At 40.3% G+C, this 16,713-nt stretch overlaps 1 protein-coding gene across 1 annotated transcript in view; it reads right to left on the reverse strand.

The window, feature by feature from the left end:
• Positions 1–16,713, reverse strand: part of LOC122870663 (myotubularin-related protein 1-like) — a 59,318-nt gene that overhangs the window by 22,030 nt on the left and 20,575 nt on the right. The window contains exons 3-7 of the mRNA XM_044185020.1: positions 15,636–15,659; positions 12,754–12,822; positions 4,192–4,279; positions 3,958–4,052; positions 3,736–3,843 (exon numbers count right to left, since the gene is read on the reverse strand). Coding sequence (XP_044040955.1) covers positions 3,736–3,843; positions 3,958–4,052; positions 4,192–4,279; positions 12,754–12,822; positions 15,636–15,659 — 384 coding nt within the window. The remainder of the gene's footprint in view (positions 1–3,735; positions 3,844–3,957; positions 4,053–4,191; positions 4,280–12,753; positions 12,823–15,635; positions 15,660–16,713) is intronic.

The following is a 16,713-nucleotide window of genomic DNA, read 5'->3' on the forward strand; positions in this document are numbered from 1 at the left end:
ATGCATCGTCACAAAGCTGAAAACAGGGTTGTTTTTTGGAGCTCATGAAAAGTTGACTTTTTAGAGATACGTGGTTCTCACAAGACAGTGACGTTACAAACATATGATGATCTTATTGAATATGATGCATTGCTGTAGATTAAACTACCCAGCGGCATATAAAGTAGTTAAAATCAGCACAACCTTAATCAACAATGGCGACATACACATTAATGCAGCAGTAATATTACTCCAATGTTGGGCCTCACCACGTGTGGAGAACAAAGGCCAGGTTAGCGTCCAAGCCTGATAATCCAAAGGGACTGACGCATTAAATCGCTATCAAGAGTGATATCAAGTAAGAGGCTTGTGTCTGGGCAGAGATTGAGTTTATAACTGTATGTTATTTCATCTAAGCTTCAATTGTTGTGAATTGTGCTTTGTATTATTGTGGAAAGTAATGGCCGCCGTAACGTGGTAGCATAACTAGCTACATTCCACGCCATCTTAGATACAAGATATTTCATTGATCATCTTACAACACAGGGTTGTATAAAGAAATTTTGTTTTGTAGTTCCCTTTATGCCACTCAAAATAAATGATATACAGTAGATTATATATCTTATAGTCACTCTGGTCACACCAGAGTACAGTGCCTCCCTAACCCTTCCCTTCTGTTATGAATTGGCGTTATATAAATATAATTGAATTGAATTGAATAGATCAGTGAATAAATAATAAGTCATAGAAATGAAGAACTATTTTACATGGTGGAATGCTGAGGATGAATTTAGTAGTCTCACAGCCTGAGGGAACAAGCTGCTCTGTAGCCTGGTGGTACAACAGCAGATACTTCTGTACCTCTTTCCAGACGGCCTCACCACACCGATATCACTGATGCTAGGTAGGTTGGTACCAATGATATTCTGAGCGGTTTTAATCACCCGTTGCACAGCCCTCCGGTCCTGGGCCGTGCACATCCCATGTCAGTTTGTGATGTTTCCATTCAGGATGCTTTCTATTGCTCCTCTGTAAAAGTTAATAAGAACTTAGAATTGTGCCTTCTTAAGTTTCTTTAAGAAATACAGCTGTTTCTGAGCTTTCTTGACCAGGGTGGAAATGTGAGAGGACCATGTCAGGTTCTCTGTGATTCCCAGGAACCTAAAAACTGTTCACCTGCTCCACCTCAGCTCCACTGATGTAGACAGAATGCCTGTTTTTGCCTCCTTTTTCCTTAAATCAATGATCAGCTCCTTGGTTTTGCTCACGTTGAGCAGTAGGTTGCTCTCTGTGCACCACTCTGCAAGATTGTTGATTTCCTCACGATATGAAGTCCAATATCCAATAACAGAGTGTGGTACTCAAGCCCAGAGTGCTAAGTTTTCCAATCAGTTTCATGGGGGAGATTGTGTCGAATGCTGAGCTGAAATCAACAAATAACATTCTGATGTAGGTGTTGTTGTTCTCAAGGTGTGTGAAGACCGAGTGGAGGGCAGTGGAGATGGCATCCTCTGTGGATCTGTTGGTTCTGAAAGCAAACTGGTGAGGGTCTAGGCTAGCTGGGATGTTGTTCTTTATGTGCTGGAGAACCAGTTTCTCAAAGCACTTCATCAGAATGGGGGGAGAGCCACAGGGCATTAGTCATTTTGACTAGACACTGCAGACTTTTTAGATACAGGGACGATGGTGGCTGAATTGGTGGTAACTAGTAACGTGGCCTCACACATGATGGGGGCCCACCTGCTTTTGCAGCCTGTGATGTTTTTGATCGTCTGCCACATATCTTTGATGTTGAGGTCTCTCTCCAGTCTCTCGTGATGTCTCAGCTTTGCCTCCCTGATGCCAGCTTTCAGTCTTGCTCTGGTGGTGTTGCATGCTTCCTTGTCTCCTGACCAAAAAGCAGCTTTTTTGGCTCTGAGTAGAGTCCTCACCTTTCCATTCATCAAAGCTTTCTGGTCGGGGAATGATTTTATTGTCTTTGTGATCACCACATCATAAACACATTTGCTGATGTCACTGATGACGTATATTCCTTAAGGTTGAGGTTGGTTCTCCTGGGTGGCGGCATCTCTGAACATGAGCCAATCTGTGCACTCAAAACAGTCCTGTAGAGCTGCTGTAGCTTCATCTGTCCACACTGTTTTTACTAATGGGTTGACCCTTTTTATAAGTTGGGTGTAAGTAGGCAGGAGAAGAAGGGAAGTCTGGTTTGATGGACCAAAATGGGTGCGAGGGAGAGCTTTGTAGCTGCCAGAAATGTTAGTGTACACACGGTCCAGTGTATTTGTTCCCCTAGTGGGGATGTGGACATGCTGGTGGAATTTAGATAAAATAGTTCTGAGGTCTGTTTGATTAAAATCACCAGCTACAATAAAAACACCATCCATTTTTTGTTATGTGCCTGCTGATGACCTCATACAGTTCCTGAAGTGCGTTTTTTGAATTTGCATCTAGAGGAACGTAAACAGCAGCAACAAAAACACTGGTGAATTCTCTAGGCAGATAATATGGTCGACATTTTAACAATGAAAATTCCACATCTGGGGAACAATGTCCATCCTCTTTAACTACGTTTGAGCACCAAGCATGATGTAAACCCAGAGACCACCTCCTTTCATCTTACCGGAGTCTTGTGTTCTGTCAGTGCGGAACTCGAGTGCGATAGCTTCATCTGGGATGTTGTGATGCAGCCAGGTCGCAGTAAAGATGAGGGCACAGCAGTCTCAGATTTTGAGGACAAATAGAGCGTGTCCTCCATTCTGGCTCTCCCCTTTGTTTGAGTTTTGCAGATCTGCCCGCCATTTTGGATCTCTGCGTGACCCACCCACTTGGTCACGTTCAACACCTTCCTCTCTCCCTACCTCTCTATTGTCCCCCCCAACACACACACACACACACACACACACACACACACACACACACACACACCCGCGCACATACACTTACATATATACACACACTTTACATGCTTGCTGATTGTTGTATTCTTATTGTGCTTAGAGTAGATGATAGTGGTTTGTTGGCTGAAGTTATTGATTATTAATCAGTGCTAAAGTTAAATAAATTCTATTGTACTCTACACAAATTTTGTGTATGCGTAGACTGTTTTTCACATTTGGTTATTGGTCCCTGATCCTAGAGTGGTGCCCCATAATTGTTAATCCATATTAATAATTTTGATAATATTAATAATTGTATTAAAATGTATAAATATCTTTGATATTTTTCTAATAACCAAACCTGCCCTACCTGAATCCCAACACCAACAACATCATATATAGTAAAATATAAGAAAAATAAATATAAAAAAAATAATAGTAAAACACTGACAGGGACCATTTTTCTGCAGAATGAGTACTTTTGCTAAATTTTGCTGATAATACTTACATACTTTTACTTAAGTAAGATTTTAAATGCAGGACTTTTACTTGTAGTGGAGTATTTTCACAGTGTGGTATTAGTACTTTTACTTAAGTAAAGGATCTGAATACTTCTTCCACCACTGGCTGAAATGATTAGTTGATTCTCTGGTTCCACCTTCTCCAGTGTGAGGGTTTGCTCATTTTCTGTTTTATATTATTGTAAATTTTGTATTTTTATTGGTTGAAAAATAAGTAATATAAGATGGAAGATATATCTGTTATTGAAGAGTAAAATTCTGAATAATCTGTTTCAATGCACAGTATTCATCAGAAATCTCATGTCTGGTATGTGTGTGTGTGTGTGTGTGTGTGTGTGTGTGTGTGTGTGTGGTACCTTGCAGACCAGCTCCAGTCCTTTGGTGTTCTCTCCCTGGTTGGGAACGCTGATAGTCTCCAGTCTGCTGATGACTCCCAGGTTCACATCAAGAACGAATGGGGACTCCTGGATGTACACAGACATTAACACACAGCTGCAAAGACATACTAGAGAGAAACAATAGTCCTGTGAATTAAGGGTACTAAAGCACTGCTGAGTAAATCATAAATAAGACAGTACCATTTCCACACTGGTGAAGTAGAGCTTGTAGTCTGTGATAGTCAGGGTTCCATTAACCAGACCACTGAATGGACAGATATACATCACATCCTTGACTGCATGTCAGCACAGACACACACAAACAAAAATGATAAGGTATTGATTAATTGGCAGGTAAGTAATATGTATATTCAATGTGATGTTAAATATCAAGAATATGGACACAGAGATGAAAGACAGAGGACGTGAATGTACCTGTAGTCTGGATGGTCTCCCCTGGTAGCAGAGGAACCTGGTTCTGGAACATTCTGACCTGCGCCCCATATCTCAGAGCTGGAAGGTTCTGTAAAGAACACAGACCAGTCAGTGGGACCGCAACACCCAGCATGGACCAGCAGCTAGACCTGCACCACTGACACCTAAGACAGTATCACCGAAAATGTTGCTGATAAGGTCTTTCAGGTCTGATGAAACAAGTTGGATGTAACCCCTCTGTTCACACATATGGACTCAAACACAACAGATGCTGTGAATGATAAATAAAAAATGCATACCTATTCTATTGAGGTGCTTTCATAAATTAAGATTTCTTACTAAAATAGGTTCTGGTTGGTGGATCAGATACACGCCGAATTAAACACAGACTCTTTACACTGTTAATTCACTGTCTATCACGTGTGTGTGACGGTATTTGAGTTTTGTCGGCCGTAACCACAGTAACTATCCGGTTTGCTGCAAGAGAGATATATGCGCAGACGGTAAGAACAAGGATTTTTGATAGCAAGGGTTCTTTTGTTTATTGCTATGTTTTCAACAGGGATTTGTTGTTCACAATGTAATGTTAGAATTTCAGGAAAATAAATACCATATTTGCGCTCCTTTTGTGGCATCGTGCTGAAAAAGTAACGTTAGCAATCCATCAGATCTCACAGATTATAAACTATGTACGTTCGTAGTTAGCCAACATTATGCAGCATTATCCGGGTAAACTTTAAAACACATGTGTATTAATAATTACATTGTACAGTGTTTTAGCTGTTTATCGTTAATTGTTAGCTAATGTTAGCTAGCGGATTAGCTGCATTGATGGTCTTATTATACATCAATGGTTAGCTGTTAATGTTTACGTTAACACAGCTATATCTGTGGGAGTAGGAGAAATCTCGTGCTACTATTGATGTCCAGCGTGATGACGGAGACACGTGGAAAACATGAGTTTATTTGCTGAGTCGCATGAAGTTTTAAATGAGGAAATCTGCAACTTTCTATTAAAGCCATAACGGCTAGTTCAAAAAGATGCATGCCAAACTGGCCATGTGGGTAGTTGATTTTAGAATGGGCATTACAGCCACACTCCGGGACATGACAAATATTTATTTGTAATATTTATTTATTTGCTATTCTTGGCGCAGTCGGATCAGATTTCGCTTCAATTAATTTCTATTAGGAACAGGGCGAGACACTTTTTTGACAAACCATTTTTAATAACGGGGTTTTAAAAGTGTGTTTCTTTACAACAAGACGGTGTAGTCCCTCATTCGTCCAGGAGTGCTCCATCGTAGAAAAGGTTACGACTGAAACCTTTTTTCTATGCTATATACACGTGTTTATGTTTTTCTATGCCTATATTTTGTGTCTTGTTATGTTGCAGTTTTCATACACCTTTAGAATTAATTTTGACTTCTTTATTTGACATTAAACATTGAACTATATATATACTATATATAGTATACTATATATTTGTAATGTGGATTATTTTTCTTAGTTAATCTTAATCTTAGTAGATTATTAGTCGTCCAACCACTCAAAGCGCTTTACACTACATGTCAACATTCACCTATTCACACACACAGTCATGCACTGATGGCACAGCCTTTGGGAGCAGTATCTTGCTTGATTTATAGCACCTGTCCCAGTTGGTATAAATACCAGTTGAGTGCCTGCTGTATTTTATCCTAAAGAAGGCAGTTTGCCAAAACATTGAAATTAAAACTAAAATAAACCCAAAATAACTTTTCTTCAGCTATTTAAGGAGCCATTGAGGCCCAGAACTTAGAGGGCTGCGCCTATGCTCATATAATCTGGAGTTCTATTTTGTATAGGCTTCGCCCTCTAAGGCTATCACTAGTGGGTTAAGGGTGAAGCAGGATATGGTCCGTGCCTCACTAGGTCTGTCCGGTACCACAAGCGCAAACACATCCTACTACACAGACGAAATAATAGGCTTTCCATGCGCATCACAGAACCCCATATGTGCCCCAATGACAAAGCATATCCAGGATTCTCCATTAGGGGATGGGGGCTGGGAATACAGTGGTGTGAAAAAGTGTTTGCCCCCTTCCTGATTTCTTATTTTTTTGCATGGCCTACATGGCCCTGTGTTAAATAGTGATTGCCCGCTACACCTACATAACTGGTTGGGCCACCCTTAGCAGCAACAACTGCAATCAAGCGTTTGTGATAACTTGCAATGAGTCTTTTACAGTGCAGTGGAGGAATTTTGGCCCACTCATCTTTGCAAAATTGTTGTAATTCAGCCACATTGGAGGGTTTTCGAGCATGAACTGCCTTTTTAAGGTCATGCCACAGCATCTCAATAGGATTCAGGTCAGGACTTTGACTAAGCCACTCCAAAGTCTTCATTTTGTTCTTCTTCAGCCATTCAGAGACCCCACAACAACATCCAAATAACTGCAGGCCTCACTTGCCGCTGTTAAGGTCAGTGTTCATGACTCCACCATAAGAAAGAGACTGGGCAAACAAACAGCCCCAGCAGCCCCAGCAAAAAATATAAGAAATCAGGAAGGGGGCAAACACTTTTTCACACCACTGTAAATAAAGCCTACTGCTGTGAGAAAGCAGAGACAGAAGGAGGAAGAGCGCATGACCGAATCCCTCGAGAACAATCACTCAGACAAAACACTCAGTACAGAGTGAGTCATAGAAAAGCGGGAGACATCCCGCAGATAGAATCGAATGAAAGAACAAGGGGAAGACCATGAAGCTGCGGTGCAAATGTCTTCCACTGTCATTCCTCCATGCAAAGCCATGGAAGATGAAATGCCCCTGGTAGAGTGCACTCTGATGCTCTCCGGAGGATCCATCCCAGAGGAGAGATAAACCTGTGAAACAGCCTCACACAGCCAGTGTGACAGGCACTGTGCAGACAGAGGCAGCCTCTGAGATTGCTCTCTGTAGTGCACAAACAGACACTGAGAATGGCACAAGGCGGCCGTGCGCACAACATAGCAAGACAACCAGGCAGAGGAGATAAGATGTGGCGTCCTCCTCCAAGCTGTGAGGAGGGGGGAAGAAACCATCCAAGGTTATCACTCTTGATCTGAAGGAGCTAGTGATGCTCTTAGGCGTAAAGGACAGATTAGGGCGCAAAACAGCCGAGCTGCCATCCCCTTGGATCCTGAGACGTGATGGAGCCACAGAGAGAGCAGATCGATCACTAACTCTTTTTGCAGACATCAGAGCTAGAAGCAAAGCTGTCTTGGCTGACAGAAACTTAAACAGAACCTGATCCAGAGGTTCAAAGGGGGCTTTAGTCAGCGCAGATAAAACCAGCACTACTGAGGGGCTAGGGAGCATGCCACTGGTCTTTGTCTCCATACACCCCTCAGGAAACGTTTCATCAGAGGGTGGCTAATCACCAATCTGTCACCGAAACCCTTGTGGCAGGGCCAAATTCCTATCCATTAGCAGTTGAAGGAATGACAGCACGTGAGACAGGGGACACGCAGTGGGATCCAGGCTCTTTTCTATACACCAACACTGGAAAGCTGTCCATTTGGCAGGATAGCCATGGATAGTGCGCACACCGTCCTGAGAGAGACCTAGCCTCTCTAGATGTTCTCGTTTAGTGGCCAAACCCATAGGTTTTGGCCTATCATTGGGTAATTCCTGATCGCTCCCCCTGCCAGAGAGAGAGTGTTCTCACGCCATGGAAGGTTCCACGACCGGCCTAACAGCAGCCGCTGCAGGCATGGAAACCACAATGCGCCTGTGTGCTCCGGCGCAATCAGGATCGCTGATAGCTGCTCTTCCTGTACTCGATCCAGGAACTGAGGGATCAGCAGGACTGATGGGAAGGCATACAGGAGCATCCTGGGCCATGGACGATGCACAAACACGTCCACTCCCAGTGGAGGGTTGCCTCGTGCTCTCAGGGAGAATCAGAGAACACACTGTGCATTTCCACATACAGCAAAGAGATCCACCTTTGTTCTGCCAAACCTGTGTGACCAGGTCGTGATGGAGGCACCAGTCTCCCTGACGAGGGCCTCCCCTTGACATGATATCCGCTCCTTTGTTCAACTCGCCAGGAATATACACTGCTCTGATGGAGTGTGTGAGCGGCCAGTGCAGCAGCTGTCTGGCTATGCTCAGGAGCTGCACCGAACGCACGCCTCCCTGGCGATTTATGTAGGCTGATGTGGTTTTGTTGTACCTGCAAATCAGTACGTGCTGATTGGCTGGATAACTTTCCACACAGTGTGGAGTTCCAGCGTGTTTATGTGGAGAGACATGTGAGATGGCCACTGCTCTCCCACCACCTGTGACAGACACATCCCCGCCCACTCTGAGAGAGATGCATCTGTGAACACTGAGATGTGTGACGTAGCTCTGCCCAGAGGGACTCCTGCTGACAGGGTGTGATGATTTCTCTAGTAGGCTAAATCGGGAACCTACTGAGGGAGGAGGAATGAGTTCAGTTCCACTACCAGGTAAATGACACGCTGGGAGCGGAGAGGAGAGCTCTTTTTCCAATTTATAGTGAAGCCCAAGCTTGACAGACACGTCACCAGTGTGTGTGTGTGAAGTCTCTGTGGGCGGCTGCCCTACTGATGATGTCTGGCAGCTCACGCAGCAGACTGCCTATTGCTGGCAGGGCGGAAAAGGGGACTTAGGTGCGACCCACAAGATGATCCACAGGTGGAGGAGGTGGAGTAGCAAATCCAGAACCTCGGAAACGGGGTAGTCTGGAACTGGCCAGTCCCCCTCTGCCAAGGCAGCGAAAGCATCCGCTCATCGCTGCTTTTTAGCCTGAGGGAGAGAGCGCAGATGCTTGTGGAGTGAGCGCCAGGCCAGCATGCTCCGGACCCAGGCACGACTTGCAGTGACCATGCAGGTCAAAGCTCACAATGTAGCCCAATTTCAGACATTTTTCACTCTTTAGTGTTCTTCGAGTGCTTGTAGCGATGGCTGAAGAAAAATGGGAGCTGATTGTAAGGTCTCAGTCCAATTTATACACAAAGTGAGACTGTGGAGGGGCCCCACAACAGGTGGGCATGAACTAAAGTTTTTTCAGTGTTGTGCGTGCGCTCGAGGAATAAACCCACTAGTGATAGCATTAGGGGGGAAGCCTATACGAAATAGAACATTTTGATATTTGAATGGTTTCTGTTGCTAAATGGGTGCAGGAGTAGTAAATATGGAGTTTGTTGAAGACGATTTGTGTTTTTGTCTGAGACTGTGAGAGATAAAATAACATTACAGTGAATGAGACAGTTGAAGGGTTCTCTTGGTGCTTTGAGGCAGATAATTCAAAAACTATATGTCCTATGGCTTAGTTACATTATCTGAACCAAGAACAGTTTGTCTACTAATTGATGTATAAATTACGTATGATGAGTCAAAACTGTTGGGATGAGAGCAAGTATTTTTAATAATAACTACCCCGCACAAAAAGCATAAAACTTAAACTGTGATAATTTAAAAACTGCAAAACATATCAAAAAGCTGATTACAAGTTTAATAGTTGAAAGTCTTGTGACCAATTTAAAGTTTTAAATGACATCTGTAGCTGAAAGTATGAAGTAGTAGCATTTCAAAGTATGAGTGTTTGAAGAGGATTTGAGGATTGCTCCATTGACTTACATTATAAAAATGTGCTAAAAAAAGCTCACATTTTTAAAAGTATAAAAGGTATTAAAAAGAAATACAAACATAAATGTCCTTAAAGAGCTGTACATTTTGATAGTTGAATGGTTTCTGTAGCTGAAAGTATGTAGGAGTTGAAACGTTGCAAAAAATGTAAGGAAGAAGAATAAAAAAGATTTGACTAACAATAATCAGCATTTCCACTAACTAGACCTAGAAATTACGTGTGAGAGCTGGATGCGGCTGCTGCTGCTCCAGCAGCAATTTTTCAAATTCTTTAGTGCCACCTACATGTAAAATTATATCAAATGCTACTTGTTCAGTAGTGCCATCTGTACAACTTCACTGAATTTGGTTACCATGCCCTTAGCAGGATTCAAACTCACAACCTTGTAATCTGTCAACGGTAGTATCTTAAACAACTGTACTATTTAGACAAGCTGTTAACAGACAGCATAAGATGATTATTTTTAAAAATGCATTTAAATCTAAATACAAAATAATAATATTAAAAACTGAGGTTTGTTTGTCTCTCACTCTGTCTCTAAAAAGTGAGGGAGTTGAATTGAATGATGGTACATGATAAACATACAATATAAAACAACTTTAATTGCAATAATATACGGACCATTACCAAGGATTGACCACAGAACCAGCGAAGAATCTCTCACACATACAGCACAAATTCACATTTTGTTGATTAAAATTTTTTTTGTCTAAAACTAAGCTGTTAGGTCAGAAATTTGACAATTATTGGTAGCAAGGTTTCCCAGAATGTGAGGATATACAGTGTGTGTCCAAAGTGTTTAAAGTAAGAGAGAATCTGTAAGTTTAATTAAAAACATATTGGCAGCACCTGGGTTCCAACTCCCAACTTCTGGATCTAAAAGGGGCACCAAAGATCTTAAACCAAATTCAAATACATTGTTAGGGGAAAGCAAAAGGTCACAATTTTTTCAAATGACTTTAAAAATCAATCTAAATATAAACAATAATATTAAAGTGTGCAGAACACATCATTCTGCTGGTTTTGGGAGTATGGGAGAGTGATTTTTGATCTAACACTGGGCAAAAAAGACAATGTTGTGAATATAGTAGAAATTACTGCAAGATAATTAATATTACTGCAGACTCACCATTTAAAATTGTGTTCAGATTGATCAAACACTTGATGTCAACCATCTAGAGAATGTCTGTATTTAGGTAGTTTTTACATGAAGACTTGTGGAGATATAGATGTTAATTGACTTTGTATATTTTGAAAAATATAGAGTGATGGACATCTGAATTGGACATAGGTTGCAGTAAGGCAAAGTTTTGTCACGATTCAGTGGATGTGCTATGCCAGCTCTCACACTAACAATAATAGAGATAAGATAACAAATGCTTAATCAGCATTCCCACTAATAAAGAACGCAATAACTCAATATCTGAGTTATATTTCTATTAGTGCTGTCAAAATGAACACATTAATATTTGAAATATTTAAACATTTTAAGAGATTAATGCATTACTGTCTTTCAGACGCTGTAGCGGGCTCAGTTTTACAGTTAGAGTTAAGATACTTATATATGAAACTAGACGACCTAAAGTCGTTTATCACTCTGCCCTAAGATTTATTACTGGTGACAGTTATTCTACTCATCATTGCATATTGTATGAAAAAGTTCAGTGGGCATCTCTAACAGTAAGACCTGACAGGCGTTGGTTTCTATTTATTTATAAAGCCCTTAATGGCAACTTGCCACAATATATCACTTCCTTATTAAACTGGTCCCACAGTCATTATTTGACTCGATCTAGTGATTGGTTGAATCTTGATGCCCCGCATGCAAACACTAAATTTAGGAAAACTATTTTTGGTTTTTGTGCTGCACACACTTGGAACATTTTACAACACACACTAAAACTCAACACATTTGTACCTATAGGTCACTTGCATGTAACTGTGTTCTGTTGCTGTCTGTTTGTTTGTTTTCTCATTACTTATTTTTTGTGTGCATTTATTCTGTTTTGTACTCACGACATCATTGAAAATGAGGGCATGCCCTGAATGATTCCTCAAGATTTAAATGGTTGAATGAATGAATGATTTACAAAAGGCATCCATTGGTACCAACCACATCATGTTATCTTGTCAGAACGGGGGATAAATAATGCTCCAAAGTTAGGCTAAATTTTGGTGAGGGAAAGGTGTGTGTCTTCCATGTGTGAATAAGAATCTTTCCTTGTTCCTTTTTCATATTTGCATAGACTATTGTGGCACTTGAACATATAGGCCTTCTGTTCTGTGCAATTAAGAAATATGCCTTTCAAGCTGACAGTCAATGGCCTTGATTGTAGAGCTGCAACTAACAATTATTTTCATTATCGATTAATCTGTCGATCATTTTCTCGATTAATCAATTAGTTGTTTGGTCCATAAAATTTCATAAAATTGTGTAAAATGTAAACTCTTTCCCAAAGCCCAAGGTGACATCCTGAAATGTCTTTTGTTTTGTCCACAACCCAAAGATATTCAGTTTACTGTCATAGAGTACTAAAGAAACCAGAAAACATTCATATTTGAGAAGCTGAAATCAGATAATTTGGAATTTTTTTCTTAAATGACTCAAAATGATTCATCAATTATCAAAATAGTTGGCGATTAATTTAATAGTTGAGAACTAATCAATTAATTGACTAATCGTTGCAGTTTTATTAACATGAGAGAATCTGTGTTCAAAGTTAAAAAGATGCTATTAAACAATAGTATCTGAATTTAAATATATTTCTGTGGTGTTGATTCATGTGTTATTTGCTGTCATTCCTCTGGAAAACAGCACTGAAGAAGGCTGAGACAAAAGGAGAGTGGGAGCAGGAAGAGGCATGCAGACCAGGACAGTGTGAGGAGGAAGTAAACAGGAGAAAGGACAGAGAGAGACTTGCCAAAGCATTGGAAGGATGCTCAGTATCATTTTCTCCATGGTAACAAAGCCCTTCATCTTGTAAATCTTGCTGCAGGGGAGAGCCAGCATGGAGAAAGTGAGAGAAAGAGACATTATACAGTAAATAGACATTATTCTTCTATTCTATGTATGATGCTGTTATTATTGTCACTCCCCTCTCTTTGCTATGCTGAGCTTGGTGTGTCCTTGTAGGGAGTGACAACACCAAATATCAACACTGTACATATTCTGCATTCACATGATGTATTCCACGTGAGTTGGCTGGCTGAAGTTCAAAGTTGGCGTCCAAAGTTTGTTTTTTATCCTAATTGATATGTTAATTGTTGTCATGCTCACAATAACTATGTTGGTGCTTTTTGATGCTGTTTTTTTTACCATGTTCATCATCTTCGCAAAGTGTATTAGCATGCTACTGTGCTTTGCTGATTAACACTACACACAAATAAAGAATTTGACCTGATGATGGCACTAGATGAAAGGACCACCAAAGTTAGTACAATTCATCCCGAGGGGGACATAAATGTCCATATCAAATTTCATGCAAATCCATCCAATAGTTGTTGAGACATTTCACTTTGAACCAAAGTGGAAGACTGACCGACATTGTCATTATTGTTGGGACGACAGTGTGACAGTCAGTATCTTAAATGGAAGATTTAAGTGATCCACCCAACTGCAGAAAAAGTGACACAAAGATGAATGACTGGATTTTTTTTGTTATAAGAGTTCCATTCCACTGGTGGAAACTGGAGTTTCAGATTTACACTGAACTTGTGAGCTCTGTCATGATTTTGACATAGTGGTGTTGTTATTTTTACATTATAGGGCTGATTTCGTACTCATATGGTCATGCCAAATAAAGCCTCTGTGAAAGAGGGACCAAGAGAGTGTAGGGGTAAAGAACAAAAAAAAGGCATGAAGAAAGGCAAAGAAAGAAAAAAAGAAGGAAGCACACTGAACTGGAACAGGCAGAGATGAAAACTAACTCTGTTCTGTCTATAGTGGGTCTGATGGAGGAAGTACTGATGGGTTTGTGCGTCATAAACCTCAGCCACACAATCACATCCCTGTTTACTTTACATGAAATAGCCTCTGCACATTCTAATAATGTTTAACGTTAAAGGTCCAGTGTGTAACATTTAGGAGGAGCTACTGGAAGAAATGGAATATAATATTTGTAAGCATGTTTTCATTAGTGTATAATCACCTGAAAATAAGAATTGTTGTGTTTTCATTACCTTAGAATAATCCATTTTTAATCAACATAGGGAGCGGGTCCCCTTCCACAGAGGTCGTCATGTTGCGCCGCCACATTTCTACAGCAGCCCAGAATGGACAAACCAAACCGTTTTTCTGCCACCATAGTTTCTCCTACACACTTGGAAAGGGAGGGCAAGGCGAGCGGTATTCAAATTGTTGCCGCTATAAGCCACTAAATCCTACACACTGGACCTTTAAGAGGTCAAAGTCAAACCACTGTAACAAACTGTGGGAAGTGTGAACATTCACTTTCACTAGGGTTGGAAATTAGCACCCGCCAAATCGGGTGTTTTTGCGTAGTGGTGGGCGAATTTGCTCAGCCTAACAAAGCGTAACAGAGTAATTTGTGACATCCCACAACACAGATTTAATAGCGAGTCTGCTTGTTTCACTTGGACACTTAAATGAGGAGACACAGAGGTGTCGCAGGGGCTGAAATTTAAGGTGTGTTGATTGATTCACGATGTCAACTCAGGCATTATGCAAGAAAACATTGCACCTTAACAGTTCACGGTGAGCGGCACAGTCAATAGCTAGCTAACGTTAACTAGTAATGATGAAAATGCAGCAAAACATTAACTCTTCTGACAGTTTCTTTATTTGTGATGCATTTGTAATGAAAAACTACAAAGCCAGCCTGTAAACTTGGCCAGCTTGTGCTGCTGCCTATTAGATGAGCTTACCTCTGCATGCACTGTAACTTTTCCTCAGACTGGACGTTTCGAATGTGGCTTCATTTGCTCGGCACACGTGAGTAAATGAAATCATTCAAAACACAAACTACTTGTGTTCATTCGCCTATTTTGCTTTATGCCATGCTAATTACAACATACTACATCTATGGTATTGCCTAATACTACTTAGCTAGATGTTTGGCTGACTGCCACATAATATTCTTAATATGATGAAACTATTCATAGTCAGTCTAACATTTGATCGTGCGGTCAGTTATAGTTGACTAATGTATGTAAACTTGCCACTGTAGGAACAGTGGTTATATAACCTTAGAAACGAGTCACAACATAACCGTGCGTGTGCACGTACTTAATAATACTAGACCTACTGTATGTGTGTGTGTATGAGAGAGAGTCAGTATATTCCTTAAGAGTTTAAATATTTACCTTGTGAAATAAAATTGCCTATTGCTTGAATATTGTAGATCTTTTTTTAAAATTCATTTTTCACATGGTTAAAACAAGAAAGTGGCTGGTAAAAAAAATGTAGTCCCTGGTAGATTTTGGAATCCACCAGCCACAGTGGCAGGTGGACAAAAAAGTTAATTTCCAACACTGCTTTCACTTATTCATGACATGCTCTATGGCAATATTGGACTTTAATATGATTTTTGCATCAGTGTAGTGAAGTACACTGATTTGTCAGGTGGTATTTAATTTGCTGGATTAGCCAAAAACTGACATTCCTGTCTGTGTATTTTAGCCCCATTTACACGAAGGACACTAGTAATAGAAAGTTGCTTTAGCCTTGAGCCTAGCAAAACTTTGGATAAAACTGAGCTCTGAGCACACAGACCTGCGTTACATGTTTGTGTCTTAAATGTACAGTATTTATCAGAAGTCAAGCTGGTAAGACTACAACTCTTACCCTGGGATTCAGCCTCTTGGACACCTGGAGGTTAAACAGGACATACAAATATACAAAACAAATGTAGTTCACATGAAATGGAAACAACTATATCGTTGATATCAAACTGAAGGTTACTTACTTACATCTTTCTTATTCATATTGTTGCATATATTGTATATTATCGTAAGTGACAAATCTATCACTGAAACTGGTATCTATCATTGAAACTGACAGTCAAATAATACAGTGTAACCATTCTGTATTTGGTGACAGATGGGTACAGACACACAAGAGCCCAAATCCAACTGCAGAAGGAGAAATGCACTGCAACTTCAAAAACAACGCTGATGCAAATATCTAAGAAAATACAACAATTGAAACCTGCTACAATATAAGAAGAGAGCTGCAGAACAGCTAAGCAAATATATTTGTGAATGCACATTCAAAAACAAGCAACATAAAAGCGCTTCATATGACATATCACTTAATTCCAAAAGGGCAGCACTAAGTGGAACAAAGACCCTAACTCATGCCCGAATTCCACCCTAATACAATAAAGGTGAATGAAATTTCATTTGTAGCAATGAAAAATGACTTTTGTTAAAAATTCACTAGCTATGTGTCATCCCATAGACAGTGTACCTGTTACTCTGGGTAATGCAGTTTTCATTGGAACTACTTCTTACCACAAAAATAATCCCAGAGAAAACTGTTGACAATAAGGTCTGTGGATTGTCCTATTTAAATGGGGCATTATTTCTGAAAAGAGACACATCTAATGAGTTGTTTTAAAGGTAATTTTTCAACTGTGTGAACACCACAAACTACAGTATATTCCATTCACCTCCATTGTATCAGGTGGCGACAGAAATCTCAGACAGATATCTCCAAACCTGGACAAATCTGAATGGAGAGATAGCTCTAAGTGAGAACATGTGTTTTCTTGTGATTTGGGTAAACGGACCCTTTAACCATGATACTGGGATTTCTTGTCTATATTCTGCAATAATTTAAATGAGTATCTATTAATATACACTTATACGCTGGTAAAATGACAAATGATGACAATTATTTTGTTAGGATTCAACAGCTACAT

Source organism: Siniperca chuatsi, linkage group LG22, assembly GCF_020085105.1.
Source record: "Siniperca chuatsi isolate FFG_IHB_CAS linkage group LG22, ASM2008510v1, whole genome shotgun sequence".
NCBI lineage: Eukaryota > Metazoa > Chordata > Actinopteri > Centrarchiformes > Sinipercidae > Siniperca > Siniperca chuatsi.